A 16,899-nucleotide genomic window follows, 5' to 3' on the forward strand; every position below is an offset into this window, starting at 1 on the left:
GAGAAACAAAGATGCTTTGTTGTTGCTTTGGTTTTGCACATGAATTGGCTTTCTTACATTAATGAAGGTAATGAATAAAGTTCTAGAATCTGGGTGTGTCTGCTTAGTGTGGAAATATAAATTGCTTATAATTTTCATACACACTGTGCCATTCAATATACATTTTGCTTTCTGCAGTAGAGCATATGCATTCTTTATTTTTTAAATAGTGGCTTTCACACTTTATTTTTTAAAATATGTTTTGATTGATTTTAGAGAGGAAGGGGGGGAGAGAGAGAGAAAAAGAGAGAGAGAGAGAGAGAGAGAGAGAGAGAGAGAGAGAGAGAGAAATAAAGAGAAATATCAATGATGAGAGAGAAACATCAATCAACCACTTCCTGCAAGGCCCCCTATCAGGCATCGAGCCCACAAGCCACAAGCAGGGGACAAGAAAAGGGGAAAAGAAAGTTTTTCCTTTTTTCAAATATTGGTAACTAGATCAGCTTGTTTGAATGAAGGCAGAAATCTAAGCAGTGAGAAAGGCTGATTTCAACATTACCCCTTTTTGGTTTCTTTTGTTATTATTTATAAATAACTTGTCTTTTTCCAGTGAGTAGCAGTGGAAATAAAATACTGGAATGATTCCCTAAAGTTATTTTAAAACTGTTCATCATTATAATATAAGCAATGACATTCTGGATTCTCAGATATCTAAACAAAATAATAAGAACAAAAAAGTAATTATTTACAGTATCTAAGATAAGGTCTCTTCTGTTTAGTGAGCTAACCAGTTAAATAAATAATCTCCATGGAGCTATTTCTGCATAGCAAGGTTGAGGGTGGGGTGGAAAAGAGCTCAAATTAAAGTCTCACATTAACCATAATATAATGTTGCATAATTATAGTTAAGAAAGGGGGATGAAGGTGAGAACTATTCCTGTATTGTCTTTCTTACTGCCATAAAACACCAAGAAGCTTGCCTTGAGAATACTGAATTTTAATGACTCATTTGATAATTGAGAATCTTTTCCATGTACTTGGTAATAATTTTGCAAGAATGTTTTGTGGAAGTGAATTTGTTTTAATGTCATTATATGGGATCATACTCAGCTTGTTGAGTATATAATGATGCAAGACTTTTATGGATATAATATAATTTAAGTTGCATGTCAGCTTTTTGAGGTATGTCTGATCTCCATTTGTACAAACAAGGTAATTAGAGCTTAGGAAATTTTAAAATTTACGTAGACCAGAGAGCTCGTCCATGGCTGAGTCAAAGTTGTTTGCTCATTCTACCATAGCACAGATGCCTCAATATTTTAAGTTTTTATTATGTATTTAGTGGGAAAGGTGTAATATAAAGACAGAGAGTGTAGAAGATCGTAGAAGGATCTAGGCTGCCAAAAAGTTAGTAACGTACCAACTAGTTGGAAGGTACATATAAGTAGGCTAATTTTCCTAAAACACCTAAGAAAAATTAAACAATTTGTTTTAACAATTAAAACAAGATTTGAAGTCCAAAAACTAACTTTTGTAGAGAAATGAATAAGGTAAAAATTGGGCTAAAAGAAAGAAGTAAAGGTTTCTAAATGCTTTCCGTATCTATTGTCAAAAGGTGGCAATGAAATTGCTAAAAGTCCAAAAGTCATTATAGCCTTTCTAACCTCCAAACAGTGCTTTAAAATAGGAAAAGAAAAAAGAAAAAATAGGGGAAAGAGAGGTAATTGACTGATTTATCCTTGTTTTCAGGTAATCTGACTGGCAGGTAATCTGGCAGTTAATAGCAATGATTATTTTTAATTCTGTGTTTTTAGTTATTTTTTCCTTGCCAAGTTAATATAGCCACCTGGAGGGGTAAGACAAGAGTGCCGGAGCATTATCCTAAAAATGTTCCACTTTTCTTTTTGAGTCTGTCATTAACACAACATCTTAGGTTGGGAGTGACTTCTATAATCATTTTATTCAGCTCTGCAACATTCTCCCTATGTGGTTAACTGGTCTCTCAGAATCTCTCAAAGATTACCATTCTACTTATGATGCTTCTATTAGACAAATCCAACATATTAAATTGAAATCTGGTTCCCTGTATTTCTCCAGTTAATGCCAATCAGAATGTGTGTAATGCCTCTGCAGACATGAATAGCTTTCACAATGTGTGTGTCTAAATAGTTCCTTCTTTTTTTTTTTTTTTAAATATATTTTATTGATTTTTCACAGAGAGGAAAGGAGAAGGATAGAGAGTTAGAAATATCGATGAGAGAGAAACATCGATCAGCTGCCTCCTGCACACGTCCCACTGGGGATGTGCCCGCAACCAAGGTACATGCCCTTGACCGGAATCGAACCTGGGACCCTTCAGTCCGCAGGCCGATGCTCTATCCACCGAGCCAAACCGGTTAGGGCAAATAGTTCCTTCTTTAGGCTAATAATACCTAGTCCAGTGATGGCGAACCTATGACACGCATGTTAGAGGTGACACGCGAACTCATTTTTTTGGTTTATTTTTCTTTGTTAAATGGCATTTAAATATATAAAATAAATATCAAAAATATAAATCTTTATTTTACTATGGTTGCAAATATCAAAAAATTTCTATATGTGACATGGCACCAGAGTTAAGTTAGGGTTTTTCAAAATGCTGACACGCCAAGCTCAAAAGGTTCGCTATCACTGACCTAGTCCTTGGGATATTCTTTTTTATTTTTAATTCAACAAATATTTATTGACCCAATCATTCTAAGTGTTAGAATGCTGTAGTGAATTCTCACTACAAACACTGTACCGTGAAGTATTACTATCTCATAAATTAATTTATAAGTGAGGAAACAGAAAATTGAGGTCAAAGTGACTTGTCAAGTTCACCCACTTAATAAGTTTACTGTATGTCAGACCAAATCTTTCTAACTCCAAAGTCATACTTTTGACCACTGTTCTTTGCTACAGTGAGTCTTGCCAAGAATAATCTCATAGCCATCAATAAGACCTGGAGTAGATAGCTCTAGGAGAAAGCTGACCTAAAGAATGGCTTAAATTACCTTCTAGCTATGAGATTCTGGGGTTCCTTGAGATGCTAAATGAGTTAGGGGCCTGGGTTCCACTGGGAAAATCCCAACAAATCAAGTAGATTATTAGCAGTCACATATTTAAGTTTGTAGTTTCAGCAATTCACCGAGGACACCAGAGGTCCATGAAAAATATGGATGCTTAACAAATCATCCTCCTGCAGAGGCCCCAAGCTAGGTTATGGGACTAACTCTTAACAAATCATCCTCATGCAGGAGGTCCCAACCAGGTTATGGGACTAACTTTTAACAAATGTTGGCCTAAAATCTGAAATTTGCAGGGATTCGTATGGTTAGTAAATAACTTTAGGATTTGCACTTTGGTCAATAAAGTGTTTTATGCTTTTAAATAACAGGAAGTTGACATTATGTCTTAAAAACCCAATTTAAATGTGTTTTTCTTTTTAAAGATCCTAGATATGGTAGCTTTCCAAAGATTCATTTTTCATTTGCTTGTCTTGTTTTTAGAATATTACTTATTTGCCTTGTCCGGTTTGGCTCAGTGGATAGAGCATTAGCCTGGGGACAAAGGGGTCTTGGGTTCGATTCCAGTCAAGGGCACATGACCAGGTTGTGGGCTCGATCCCCAGTGTGGAATGTGCAGGAGGCAGCAATCAATGATTCTCTCCCTCTCCATTCTTCTCTTAAATCTATCTATCTATCTATCTATCTATCTATATATATACACACACACACACACACGTACATATATATATACACATATAGAATATTACTTATGATAATGTGAATATTTTCTTTAAAAACAAAGTTTTAAATTTCCTGTTTCTGACTATAAAAAAAGCATTTTGATATGGTATGCATACTATGCTTTAAATAGTAATGTACTTGAAAAACTAATTTTAAGAATAACTATCATTTTAAATGTTAATTGAAATGGACTTGATATCTTATTTTTTTAAATTTATCTTTATTGTTGAAAGTGTCCCCTTCTTCCCCTCCTCCCCACATTGATCCTCTCCACCCCACTCCCGCCCCCTCCCCAGGCCTTTACTGCTCTATGTGTCCATAGGTAATACATAATAAGTTCTTTGGTTAATCTCTTAGGCCCTTTCCTCCCCTGCTTCTCTCTGAGATTTGTCAGTCTATTGCATATTTACCTGTCTCTTTTGTTTGTCAGTTTATTTTGTTCTTTAGATTCCACATATAAGTGAGATTATGTGATACTTGTCTTTCTCTGACTGGCTTATTTTGCTTAGCATATATTTTCTAGGTCCCTCCATGCTGTCTTAGAGGGTAAAAGATTCTCCTTTTTTATAGCTGCATAGTATTCCATTGTTTAAATGTACTGCAGATTTTTTTTTTAAATCCACTCATCTACTGATGGGCACTTGGGCTGTTTCCAGATCTTAGCTATTTTAAATAGTGCTGCTATGAACATAGGGGTGCATATATTCTTTCTTTTTAATTCAATTTTATTATTTTTAAAAATCTTTAATGTTGAAAGTATTACATACTTTCAATGCCCCTTTTATCTCCCATTGACCCCCTCCAGCCTGCCCCCCGCCCCCTCCCAATATATTCTTTCTGATTGGTGTTTCAGGATTCTTTGGATATATTCCTAGACGTGGGATCACTGGGTCAAATGGCAGTTCCATTTTTAATTTTATTTTTTTATTTTTTAGGAAGCTCCATACTGTTTTCCGTAGTGGCTATACCAGTCTGCATTCCCATTGATATCTTGTTTTTTAAAAATGTTTATATTGCCGTAACCGGTTTGGCTCAGTGGATAGAGCGTCGGCCTGCAGGCTGAAAGGTCCCAGGTTCGATTCCGGTCAAGGGCATGTACCTTGCTGCGGGCACATCTCCAGTAGGGAGTGTGCAGGAGGCAGCTGATCGATGTTTTTCTCTCATCGATGTTTCTAACTCTCTATCTCTCTCCCTTCCTCTCTGTAAAAAATCAATAAAATATATTTAAAAAAATAAAAATAAAAATGTTTATATTGATTTTTAGAGTGAGGAAAAGAGGGCTAGAGAGGTAGAAGCATTGATGAGAGAGAAGCATCATTGATTGGCTGCCTCCTACACACCCCCTACTGGGGATCGAGCTTAAAACCCACCCATGTCCCCTGACCAGGAATCCAACCGGTGACATCTTGGTTCCTGGGTTGCCATTGATATTTTCTTGAGATTACTTCCAATGTTAATATTCTGAGGAATCCATCTGAGGCCTTTAAATGTAGATAAACTTAGTCAAATTAGATTTCATTTTTAGATTTAGGTTGGAAGAATAAAGATGTCCTCATAGGTTTTTATTTTCCTCTGAGTGTGTGTATGTGTGAAGCTTGATGGAGAGCTGGATAATCCATTTCTCTGCCACTAGCTCTGCATTTTAATACCAAGAAAATCACTTTATTATTTTGAAGGATTTCATTAAGTTCTGATGCTAAATAATTATTTATAGCTGGTTGATAGTATACTAATTATGAGTATTTAATATCTATTGAGGATCTATAATTACATAGGTAGTCCCCCTATGACTAAATAAATTTTTTAAAATAACAGGCATTAACTATCTAATATTTTGGCCTCCAAATTACTTTGCTTATTCACACCTTTTAGTATGTCTCTAACATTTTTATGTTTAGTTATAAATTATACACATATAACTCTTTCTATATATTATGTATAACATATAACACAAAAATTAAAAGAATGAAATACAAAATATAAATGGAAGTTGTAATGTTTTCTTTCCACATCCCATTGGATTATCTTACACACATCCTGGGGTACAAGTATCCTGTATTTAAATCAAGATTAAAAGTTAGAATAATTCCCCTTTAAATAATTTTTAGATCATATGAAAATCATTTATACCGCCATAGGAATATGACACTCGCACAATATAGGAACAGATATTTTACAATAGAATTGTCTAGCTTTGAAGTAGTCTGCTTTGGGGGGATTGGTCAGGCAAAATGTTCTCTGTATCTATGAATCTGTTTCTGTTCTACTTGCTCGTTTGTTTTGTGTTTTAGATTCCATATGCAAGTGAAATATGGCATTTGTCTTTCTCTATTTGACATATTTCACTCAACACAGTATCTTCTAGGTCCATCATATTGTTGCAGATGACAAGATTTCATTCTTTTTTTTAAAAAATGACATGTCATATTCCATTGAATATATACATTACTTCTTCTTTATCCATTTACCTATTGACAGACACTTAAGTTGCTGCCATATTGTAAATACTGCTGCAATGAACATATGGATTCGTATATCTTTTCAATTTAATGTTTAGAGTTTCTTCAGATAAATACCCACAAGTGGAATTGCTGGGTCCTTCTTTGTCTCTTATTATAGCCTTTGTTTAAAAGTCTGTTTTGTCTGGTATAAGTATTGCTTTTTTTTTTTCATTTGCATGAAATATCTTTTTCCATCCCTTGAAGTGTCTTGTAGAAAGCATATGTAAAAGGTCTTACTTTGTTATCCATTCAGCCACCCTGTGTCTTTTGATTGAAGCATTTAATCCATTTGCATTTAAAGTTGTTCACAGATATTTATTGCCATCTTATTATTTATATTTACTATTTAGTTTTTCTTCTTAAAGGTCACCCTTTAACATTTCTTGTAATACTGATTTGGTGGTAATGAAATCACTTAGCCTTTTCTTGTCTGGGAAGCTCATTATCTGTCCTTTGATTCTAAATGATAGCTTTGCTGGGTAGAGTAATCTTGGTGGTAGGTTCTTGCTTTTCATCACTTTGAATATTTTGTCCCATTTGTTCTGGCTTGTGAAGTTTCTGTTGAGAAATCAGCTAATGGTCTTCTGGGAGCTCTCCTATAGGTAACTAACTGCTTTCCTCCTGCTGCTTTTAAGATTCTCCCTTTGTCTTTAACCTTTGGCATTTTAATTATGATGTGTCTTGGTGTGTGGTCCTCTTGGGTTCATCTTGTTTGGGAGACTCTGTGCTTCCTGCACTTCTATGTATATTTCCTTCACTAGCTTAGGGAAGTTTCCTGTCATGCTTTTTTAAAATAGGTTTTTAATTTCTGTATCCTTTCCTCCTTTCTGTACCCTCATGATGTGAATGTTGGTACCCTTGAAGTTGTCCCAGAGGTTTCTTGAAGTATCCTCAGTGTTTTGGATTCTGTTTTCTTTTTGCTATACTGATTGGGTGTTTTCTGCTTCTTTATTTTCCAAATCGCTGAGTTGATCCTCTGTTTCCTCCACTCCATTGTTAATTCCCTGTGATGTATTCTTTTTTTATATTTTAATTTTTTTTTATTTTCACAAAAAATAATTTTAAATATAATAATGTTACATACAATAAACATTAATACCCTATGATGTAGTCTTCATTTAAGTTATTGTATTCTTCATTACTGACTCTTTCTCTTCGATCTCCATTTTTATGTTTCCTATCTCTTTGCTGAAGTTCTTATTAAGTTCATCTACTCTTCCCCTAAAATCATTGAGCATCCTTATAACCAGTGCTTTGAACTCCGCATCTGGTAGATTGCTTTTTGTTTAGTTCATATTCTAGAGTTTTTGTTCTCTTCTTTCATTTTGGATATCTTTCTTTGTATCATTTTGGCTGCCTCCCAAACAGATATCTCCCAGTCTTGGTAGAGTGGCCTTGTGTAGTAGGTGTCTTGTAGGGCCTAGTGGTGTAGGCCAGTGGTCAGGAAACTGTGGCTCGTGAGCCACATGCGGCTCTTTGGCCCCTTGAGTGTGGCTCTTCCACAAAATACCGACTTCTGTGCCTGGGCTACAAAGTTTGAATCGCACAATACGTGCGTGCCTGCATGTGGTATTTTGTGGAAGAGCCACACTCAAGGGATCAAAAAGCCACATGTGGCTCGTGAGCCGAAGTTTGCCGACTACTGGTGTAGGCCCTACCTTCCCGACACCTGAGCTAGAGCTGGGTGCTCCAAGTGTACTCCTTACCCTCATCCCCTGTTTGGGCTGTGTGTACTCTCCTATTGTAGTTGAGTCTGATTGCTGTTGGCACATCAGTGGGAGGAATTTAACCTCAGGCTGATTGGTTGCAAGGACTGGCCACAACCGGAGGATCTGCTGTGCAGGGGCCGAGTCCACAGAGCAGGACTCGATTTAATGGGGCCCTGGGGCCTAATGAGTTTGCCCCTTGAGTGTGCTGCTTGTGGAGGTGGGTGGGTTGTGCTTCAGTGTGGTGAAGTTGTCTACTGGGTATGCTTGCTCTGGGGCCTCCTGGGAGTTGCAGGCCAAGGTCAGCCACCACCTTTTCCTGCCTAAGGCTACTCAACATGAGCTACAGAGTGATCTACAAATGGCTGTTACTTGTGCTAGCCTTGGAGGTGCCTGGGAGAGGCCAAGCTGTGAACCAAGTTCAGTTGCCACTAGTGATGGGACTGGGGACACTTAGCAAGATATACAGGCATGCCAAGGCCAAATGCTGCTTGTTTGGGGTTTGTGAACCTTTGAAAGATTTTAGGAAAATCCACAGGATGAGCCAAGATAGGCTGTTTGTATGGAAAAGCCACTGCAAGTAGCTTGGGTGACCCACAAGTTGGGTAGTGCGTGGTCTCGGAATCACCAGGGTGGGGTGAACAGTATTAGCCAGGTTGATGGAGACTCAGGTTGTGGCACCCACCTGCTGGCTCTGTGGGAGGAGGGCTCAGTAAGAAAACAGCACTTTTGTCTGGGAGAAAGCTGTCCCTCCAGCCCTCATTGGACAATTCAGTTCATCCTATATGTCCTAGAGCCCTTTGAGCTTCTGCCCCAGTGCTGGAGCCCAGAGCAAGTAATGCCTGGAACTCCAGCAGCCCTCTCTCTCACTCAGCCACAATGCTGTTGTGGGATTTCCAAAAGAAATTCGTTCTTGCAAGACGATGCACTGGAACCCTAGGCTGCAGGGTCTGGTGTGGAGTTAGGACCACTGGCTCCTCAGGGGAGGCCTCTGTAGCTGAGATATCCCTCCCTATTTTTAACCACCGTACATGGGTGTGACCAGCCCTCTCTGAGTGTCTGCCCCTCCTACCAGTCTTGATGTGCCTTCTGAATATTCTCAGTAATAGCACTCCTGTTCAGCTGGATTTCAGGTGGTTCTGAATGATGGTTGTTCTGTAGTTTAATTGTAATTTTGATGGCGTTTGGGAGGATATAAGTACCAAATTTATCTACTCCACCATCTTGACGGATCTCATTGTGATTTTGATTTGCATTTATCTGATGATTAGTGATGCTGAGCATACTTTTATATACTTGTTGGTCATTTGTATATCATCTTTGGAGAACTGTGTAAGTCCTTTGCCCATTTTAAAAATGCGTTTGGCTGCAGACTTCTCACATGTTGGAAAGAGCTAGGGAGGGTTCTATTTTACGAGACCATTAATCATGTCACATTGGGCTTTAGGAATTCAACATATGAATTGGGGGGGGGGGCATAAACATTCAAACCGTACATAATACAGGAAGTTTCAAATAATATGTACATTAGTTGGGTTAAAAAACAAACCAAGCTAGCCTGCAGATAATACTGCATACTTTTATAAGTAAACTAGAGGCCTGGCGCACAAAATTCGTGTGCGGGTATGGTCCCTAGGCCTGGCCTGCAATCAGGGCCATCTTCCCCACTGCTGGAAGCCAGCTCCACCCTCCACCACCACCCACCCTCGGTTTCCTGTTCGCCATCGGGTGATCAGAGCCTGCTGGCCAGGGGGAGGGAGCAAGAGGTTGGCCAGCCCCACCCCTGCCATGGGTCGCCCTCTGTGTGTGGGGCAACTGGTGGGGCAGGGGCCTTGGCCTGGCGCCACTGTGTCCCCCGCCACCCACCCCTGGTTCCCTGTTTGCCATCGGGCTAGGGGAGCCTGCTGGCTGGGGGAAGGGACCGAGAGGTGGTCAGTGCGCCTCATAGTGACTAGTCAAGCGGTTGTTCTGGTCGTTCCGCTGTTAGGATCAATTTGCATATTATCCTTTTATTATATAGGATAGTATACAAATCCATAGTAAAAGAAGGATAAACTGATAACAGTGGTTACATCATTAACAGACTTTCTTATTCTTTATAATTTACTGTATTCTCTTTATTATAGGAAACATTTTATCAGAAAATATTAAATTGTAGGGAGTGATTATAAATGGGCAATAAATAATTGACAAATAGTTAAAGTTCATTTTTACAAAATGGAATAGAAAAACAAGTAGAACTTAATTAGCTGGAGAGATCAGGGAATTTGTGGGTATGGGAGATTTTTGAGGAAGAGAGAAGATAATGCAGAATGTTTTAGAAACTTTTAAAGTTTTATAGAGCCGCCCTAACTGGTTTGGTTCAGTGGATAGAGCATCGGACTGCGGACTGAAGGGTCCCAGGTTTGGTTCCAGTCAAGGGCATGTACCTTGGTTGCCGGCATATCCCCAATAGGGGGTGTGCAGGAGGCAGCTAATCGATGTTTCTCTCTCATCAATGTTTCTAACTATCTCTCTCCCTTCCTCTCTGTAAAAAATCAATAAAATATATATATTTTTAAATAAAGTTTTATAGAGCCATCAAGCACTACCTTAGTTTTTTAAGTCATTCATACAGTAACTATCTAAGGGCCTAGTAGTTGTCAGAACACCACTGAGCATTTTAGGTTCCTGATGAGGGGGATGCAGACAAGGAAAATACAATACAGTGTAGTAAGGAAGAATCAGTTGGAGAAAGGAGTTGGTGAGACTTGGTAGAGGCTTTCCTGAAGGAACAGAAATCTAAGCTGAGATTTGAGGTTAAGTTGAAAGTAGTGAGATGTCTAGAGAGGGAAAGCAGAGGCTAGCACATGAAGCACCTTGTAAACTATTTTAAGGACTTGATTTTATAGTGTTTAAATATTTTGTGTAAATCATGTTAGTTGTTATTTTGTTAGTTGTTATTTAGTTGCTAGGCACTTAGTAGGCACATAATAAACTCTCTCCCCATCTTTCTTCTCCCTTTCCTTCTCTCCTTTGTATGTATTCACTGCAGGTGATGCATGGCATAAGTTTTTTTTTTTGTTTGTTTGTTTTTTTAAGGAAATTAATGCAAGCCCTAAAACATTGGTGATACAAAAGGAGGCAACCTTCATTTAGCATTTTTGAAAGAGTCATGTCCAATTTATCAAAATAAAAATGTTATTTGACATGGTTGGCTATTCTTTAAATCAGCCATTATGATGAGTTAGTTATGGAATTGAATATGATGTAGTATTCAAAAATTTTTTAATCGTCAACAACTTTTAACATCTTACTACTTATTAATTGTATTACTTGCATGGGTATTTATATCGACAGGGCCTTGGATTTTTGTAAATAACTACACAAGTTACTTCATCTTATGTTAGATAAAATGTGGATCTTTAAAGTTATCTGTTGTGGGATTCCCAAAAGAAATTTGTTTTTGCAAGACAGAAATCTTATATCATTTAAGGAGCCTGAATTGCCACAGGGAATCTTGAAACTGGCAGCACTGTGTACTAAACTTTCCGAAAATGGATTTCCTCCCCTTTTTGTTAAAGGAAGACAATAATTAAAAGAATCAGCCCTAGCTGCGAACTGAAGGGTCCTAGGTTTGATTCTAGTCAAGGGCACATGCCTGGGTTGCAGGCTTGATCCCCAGTAGGGGGCAGCCGATCAGTGATCCTCTCTCATCATTGATATTTCTAATTCTCTTTCCTTTTCCCTTCCTCTCTGAAATCAATAAAAATATATTTTTAAAAAAGAATCAAAACTTCTGTGAAGTGAGAACCTATCACATTATTATTTATAAATAGTGGGCTATTCCCCTTTGGATAGTTTATAGAAAAATAGTTGACAGGTGCAATTTAGCAAAAGTGGAATAAATGAATTTTGTTATAATCTACATTCCTATTCCACAAACAAAATAATATTCTGAACATTCTAGTCGTATGACATGTCTAGTATGAAAAAACTAAATTTTACTTACCACTTGATTCACACCTCTCTCTCTAGTTTGTGTTTTTTTTTCCACTGCATGGAATGCTCTCCCCCTCTTTTTTTTGTTTGTTTACAGAATTCTTATTCAACCTTAAAGACTCCAGCTATAAGACTTCTTGTCCCACAGAAAGTTCATCACTCCCTCCTTCATGCCATTATTGTCTATGCTATTATAGCGGTTGCCACATTATATTATCACTGCTATAATAGCACTTGCCACATTATGACAATTGTTTAAGTTTTCTGTTTCTGTACTAGATTATGACATCCTTAAGTAAAGGGAATGTTTCATTCCATATTGAGTGTCTGGTGTCGAAAATGCTTGTTTAGCATAAATGAGAGGGGGCTTTCTGAAGTGACGTGGTGTTGCATAATGAAAGCCTATTAAAGGTAAAGAGCTTATGGTTTTGTTGATTGACTGGTAGCTGGCATTGCAGTTATTTCTACTGGGTTATCATAGGAAACTGGTTAAAAGCCACAGGGATGTTTGAACAATAAGATTTATTTTATGTAACTGTTACAAGACTGGATACCAAAGATATAAGGGAGGAACTATAAGCATATTACTATCTCAGGTTTGCCAGGCTATAGGGAAACTCATTCATAACTTACAGTGTAAAATTTCAAGTTTTAAAAATGGAATCATTATTCAATTTACAGAAAAAATTTACTACATGAGTATTTTAAGTAGTTAGTGTTCTTTGATAATTTAAAAAATAGAAAGAAGCGTAATGTAATAGAAAAAGCAATGTAGTGTGTTGGTGCTCTTGTCCCACCATCAAGAAGGGTTCAGGAACCTGGAGAAGGCCGTGTGTAGATGTTATAGGAATCCAGAGACTAATAAAGAGTCCAGAGATCAAATATAATTTTGAAAGGCATTGGGGGTCAGAGGAGCTTAGCTAAAGGAGCTAAGATCCAAGATCTTAAGTCTAAAGTTTTAGGTTCTCTTCGTCCCCAGGGCCCCATGCTTTTTATTAACACAACTTGTCCTGAGGCAAGGCAGAAATATCCACTTCAAAGGGTATACAGAAACATTGTCAGAATTGGGGAATTAGCCTAAGGCTGTTCAGGTGTTTGGCCAGTAGGAGGCAATAACATGTAGATTAAGATGCCTTTTAGCTGTCTGGCAGCCACTATCAGTTTCCTATTCAGGTTTGGGGAAATGCCTTCAGCCATTCCCAACAGGTGACTACATGTGGGACTCAACCTTTTGATGAAACTCTTGAAATTATGACATGCTGGAATTGGTTTTCAGCAGTAGTGAAATCTGGGTATTTGAGTCCTAGTCCCGACTCTAATTCCAACTCTATGATTTATTTTCCTTCTTTGCAAAAATGTAATTCATAGTACATGATATTTCATAATACAAAACTTTAGCCCTGGCCAGTCCGTTTAGTTGGTTGGAACATTGTCCCATACATCAAAGGGTTGCAGGTTCGATTCCCATTAAGGGCACATACCTAGGTTTCCAGGGTTCAGTCAGAGTGAGTACGGAAAGCAACTGATTGATGTTTCTCTCTCTCTCTCTCTCTCTCCCTCCACTCCTCCTCCCTCCCTCCCTCCCTTTCTCCCTCCCTCTTGCTCTCATCAATGAAAACATATCCTCGGGTGAGGATTTTTAAAAATTACAAAACTGTTCATGTCAACTTATTTTTTAAATGCATTTATAGAGAATTTTAATAGAGAGTTTTAAGAATGAAGCTAGAACAAAGGGAGTTTTGTGTATAGAAACCAGCTAAATTGGGATGATTGTTTAAATTTTATAAGTATTCATCCAAGGTACTTGTGATCTGTTTTTTTAGTGATAAACCAGAAAACAGTATAGGCCTAGTTTTGTGAAACAAACAAATGTGCAGGAAACTATATAGAAAGATAAAAATGTTATCTCTTTGCTTTTTTTTTTCCTACACAATGAAGAAAAACTAAAACACTTAAAAGACCACTTCATAAATAAATTTGTGGCTTTGGAAGTAGATTATTATTTTATATACAAGTAAAGAAAATGTATTGGGGTTGGGGCGAACATGGAGACAGGTTTTTGTTGTTGTTGTTTCCTAGTTTTACTAAGAACTATTACCTAGAGTGGAAAGCAGAAGACAAGACCATTTAGGGATTGATATTCAGCTCTTCCGTAGTCATGACTAGAACAAGGTTTTTAATATGATGTCTATGGATGAGTTTTAGGGGAATCCATGTATCATTTGGAATGATATAGAAAATACTGTATATGACTGTTCATGCATTTCATGTATGTCACTCCAGTGACTGAGTCCATAACTTTTAACAGATTCACAAAGAGTGCATGATCCAAGAAGGACTAAAAAACCCCATGAACAGTTCCTGTTTGCCTCCTCCACATAGAGTATAAGAATATGATGTGGATTTTCAGTCAACAGCCTAAAGAATGATTGCAAAATTGTTGATTTTTCTCTAGGTTAAGCATTTATATCCTTTCTGCTATTCCTTTGAAACCTTTGATCTTGGTCTACGATTTTTATCCAGAAAGCTGCCCGTACTCCACAAAATGGGAAAAAGAGGATCTTTTCAGTTTTTTATCAAATGATTTTTAACCGTTGTTTTTAAAAATATATATATGTTTATTGATTTCAGAGAGGAAGGGAGAGGAAGAGAGAGATATAAACATCAATGAGAGAGAATCATTGATTGGCTGCCTCCTGCACACCCCCTACTGGGGATTGAGCCCACAACCTAGGTATGTGCCTTGACCAGAATCAAACCTGGAGACCCTTTAGTACACAGGCAGATGCTCTATCCACTGAGCCAAACCAGCTATGGCTTTTACAGGTTTTGTATCATTTAAGCAATTATAGGAGTTTTATCTTTATTTTAATATGCAAAAAATGTGTATGTTCATTCTAGAATGAATACACCATTCTTTTAATCCATAAGTCTTTCTTTGTGTATCTGGAACTTTGAGGATTTATACCCCGTTTAGTTCATGATTGATATTTAATGTGTACTGGATCTGTAGACTTCAGACATTTTTTTTTCTAATTCCTTTTACCTTCCTCATTCATTTTGGGGGGAGTGTAATTAGAAAAAATCAGCAGTGATCTAGGATTCTGTATCAGAAACACCTCATATTTATGTCTTTCTGTATATCTTTGATACATCTTTTTCTATCTTCTTAAGGCAGTGTGAAATACATGTGTCATATTGTAGGTGAATTTTTAAAAATTGTACATCATGTTTGGTGATAAGTGGAAACTGGTAGTGTGTGATATGATCATAGTTGAGAATAAGTATAGCATAAAGATCTTTTTTTATTCTTTCCAATTCCTTTTTCACTTGCCTGGAAATTTTTTTCAGTAACATTGTGGTTTACTCATAATAATATTGAGGTTTTAGAGAGAAGATTCTTACTTTACTTATCTGAACAGTTGGGATATTGATAGATATTTCACAGGATTGTTTGAGAAATAAATGGAATAACAGATGTGGAATGCCTAACACTGCAACTGCACATAGTAGGTTCATTCTACCAAAGGCTGTATGCAGCATAAGATGTAATCATGCTTACAGTGAATTGAGAGTCACTGGAGCAGGGAAAAATTAATAAACGCCAACCTGTTCTGCCCTGATAAGTTATTAAATTCGTTCAGAAGTAATGAACAATTCAAAGAGGAGCATGTAGAGTGAAAAGTTTTGTTAAATGAACCTTTATCCTTACATTGGTTGTCTGGAAGCAAAATCAAATAGATAGGAAGAGTGGCAAATCATAGCAAAATAATTTTTTTATCTTTGGAACTGCCCTCAAAATTGCCAGTTTTCATACTTCTTTACCTGCATTAATTCATTCAGGTGTTTCTTTTGTGTAGATTTTTAAAAAATTATATTGTTCTTATGAGAGAGGGCAGCTTTAATATGTTGAACTTCCTAATGAAGTTGAAGTCACCCTGGGAGTATGTCTCTGCACCTGACATTCCTTCCCTGGGCAGGACCCTTCCCTGTGAATAAGAGGAATGGGTTGGCCAATTACCATAGACAAAGCTGAACAGCTGCCGAGCTCAGCTGGGAGGAGTTTCCTTCTCTGAGCAGAGCTGGGGGAGGGGGGCGGGGCGGGGGGAAGAGGAGTGGGGGCGACTCTTGCCATGTCCTCCTATTCACCTGAGTTAAAGGTTGAGAAGGGGTATTGATCTTTGCAAGGGGGTCCCCTCCCCTTCTACTGGAAGAACTTAAAGTAGGAGGAATTGTTGCAGTTGCCAGTCTTCTACTAGAGGCAGAAGCTTTCTGAGCCCCGTGCAGCACTCCTCCTCCAGAACATCAGGTCCCGGAGTCTCAGGTGGCACCACAGCGACATCTGGGGTAATGGTTTGGTAGAAAGAGAAGAAGGGTGGTCCTTCTGTCTAGACCTCTCACGGCTGACTCACAGGAAGTGCTAGCAGAGCTTGGCACTGGGCGCAGTCACTCCAGGATTCTGCCCCTCCCTGCCTCGGTCCGCCCGTCCTGTCTGACAGAGGGTTTGCAGTGTCTCCCCATAGAACAATGAAGTGGTTCCAACTTTGCTAAGACTCCCAAGGAAATTCTTTGGACTTACTATGACAGCCTTCAAAATGTTTTGCTACCGACTTTTCCCAGAAGCTGTTTTTTAAAAAACTCATCCCTTCGTGAATTGCTTTGTCTGAAGATTGCTCAGGGTGACAATGGTCCAGCGTTTTAGCCTCAGGAGGCAGCTATCCAAGGTGGGTAGCTTTGTGTATGTGTTTAAGGGGAAACTCTCAGTAGTTTCGGCATGGCTTCCTTTTTCTCTAGGACTGTTCTGTCAAGCCTGCCATCCTCCAATGCTAAGGAGAGGATCGGGGAGGAAGCGCTGCCTTTTGTTCTTTCCTCTGACAGACACAAAGGTTTAAGGCTGACTGCACTGGCAACCTCAGATTGTGTTCCCCTAATACTAGAGCTGTCATCTTTGAATATGGACGA

General features: G+C 38.1%; 1 protein-coding gene across 7 annotated transcripts in view; it reads left to right on the forward strand.

The window, feature by feature from the left end:
• Window positions 1-16,899, forward strand: part of TMCC1 (transmembrane and coiled-coil domain family 1) — a 152,184-nt gene that overhangs the window by 47,310 nt on the left and 87,975 nt on the right. Inside the window, exon 1 of one of the 7 annotated variants that reach the window (XM_070433576.1) lies at window positions 16,446-16,661. The exons of the other annotated variants lie outside the window; for them this stretch is intronic. Within the exon in view, the coding sequence (XP_070289677.1) occupies window positions 16,623-16,661 (39 nt within the window). The 5' untranslated portion in view covers window positions 16,446-16,622. Of the gene's footprint in view, window positions 1-16,445; window positions 16,662-16,899 lie in introns of those variants that run through there. 7 annotated transcript variants of the gene reach the window in all.

The sequence above is a fragment of the Myotis yumanensis genome, unplaced genomic scaffold, assembly GCF_028538775.1.
Source record: "Myotis yumanensis isolate MYYU_CA2020_CCGP unplaced genomic scaffold, mMyoYum1.0.hap1 SCAF_14, whole genome shotgun sequence".
Taxonomy (NCBI): Eukaryota; Metazoa; Chordata; class Mammalia; order Chiroptera; family Vespertilionidae; genus Myotis; species Myotis yumanensis.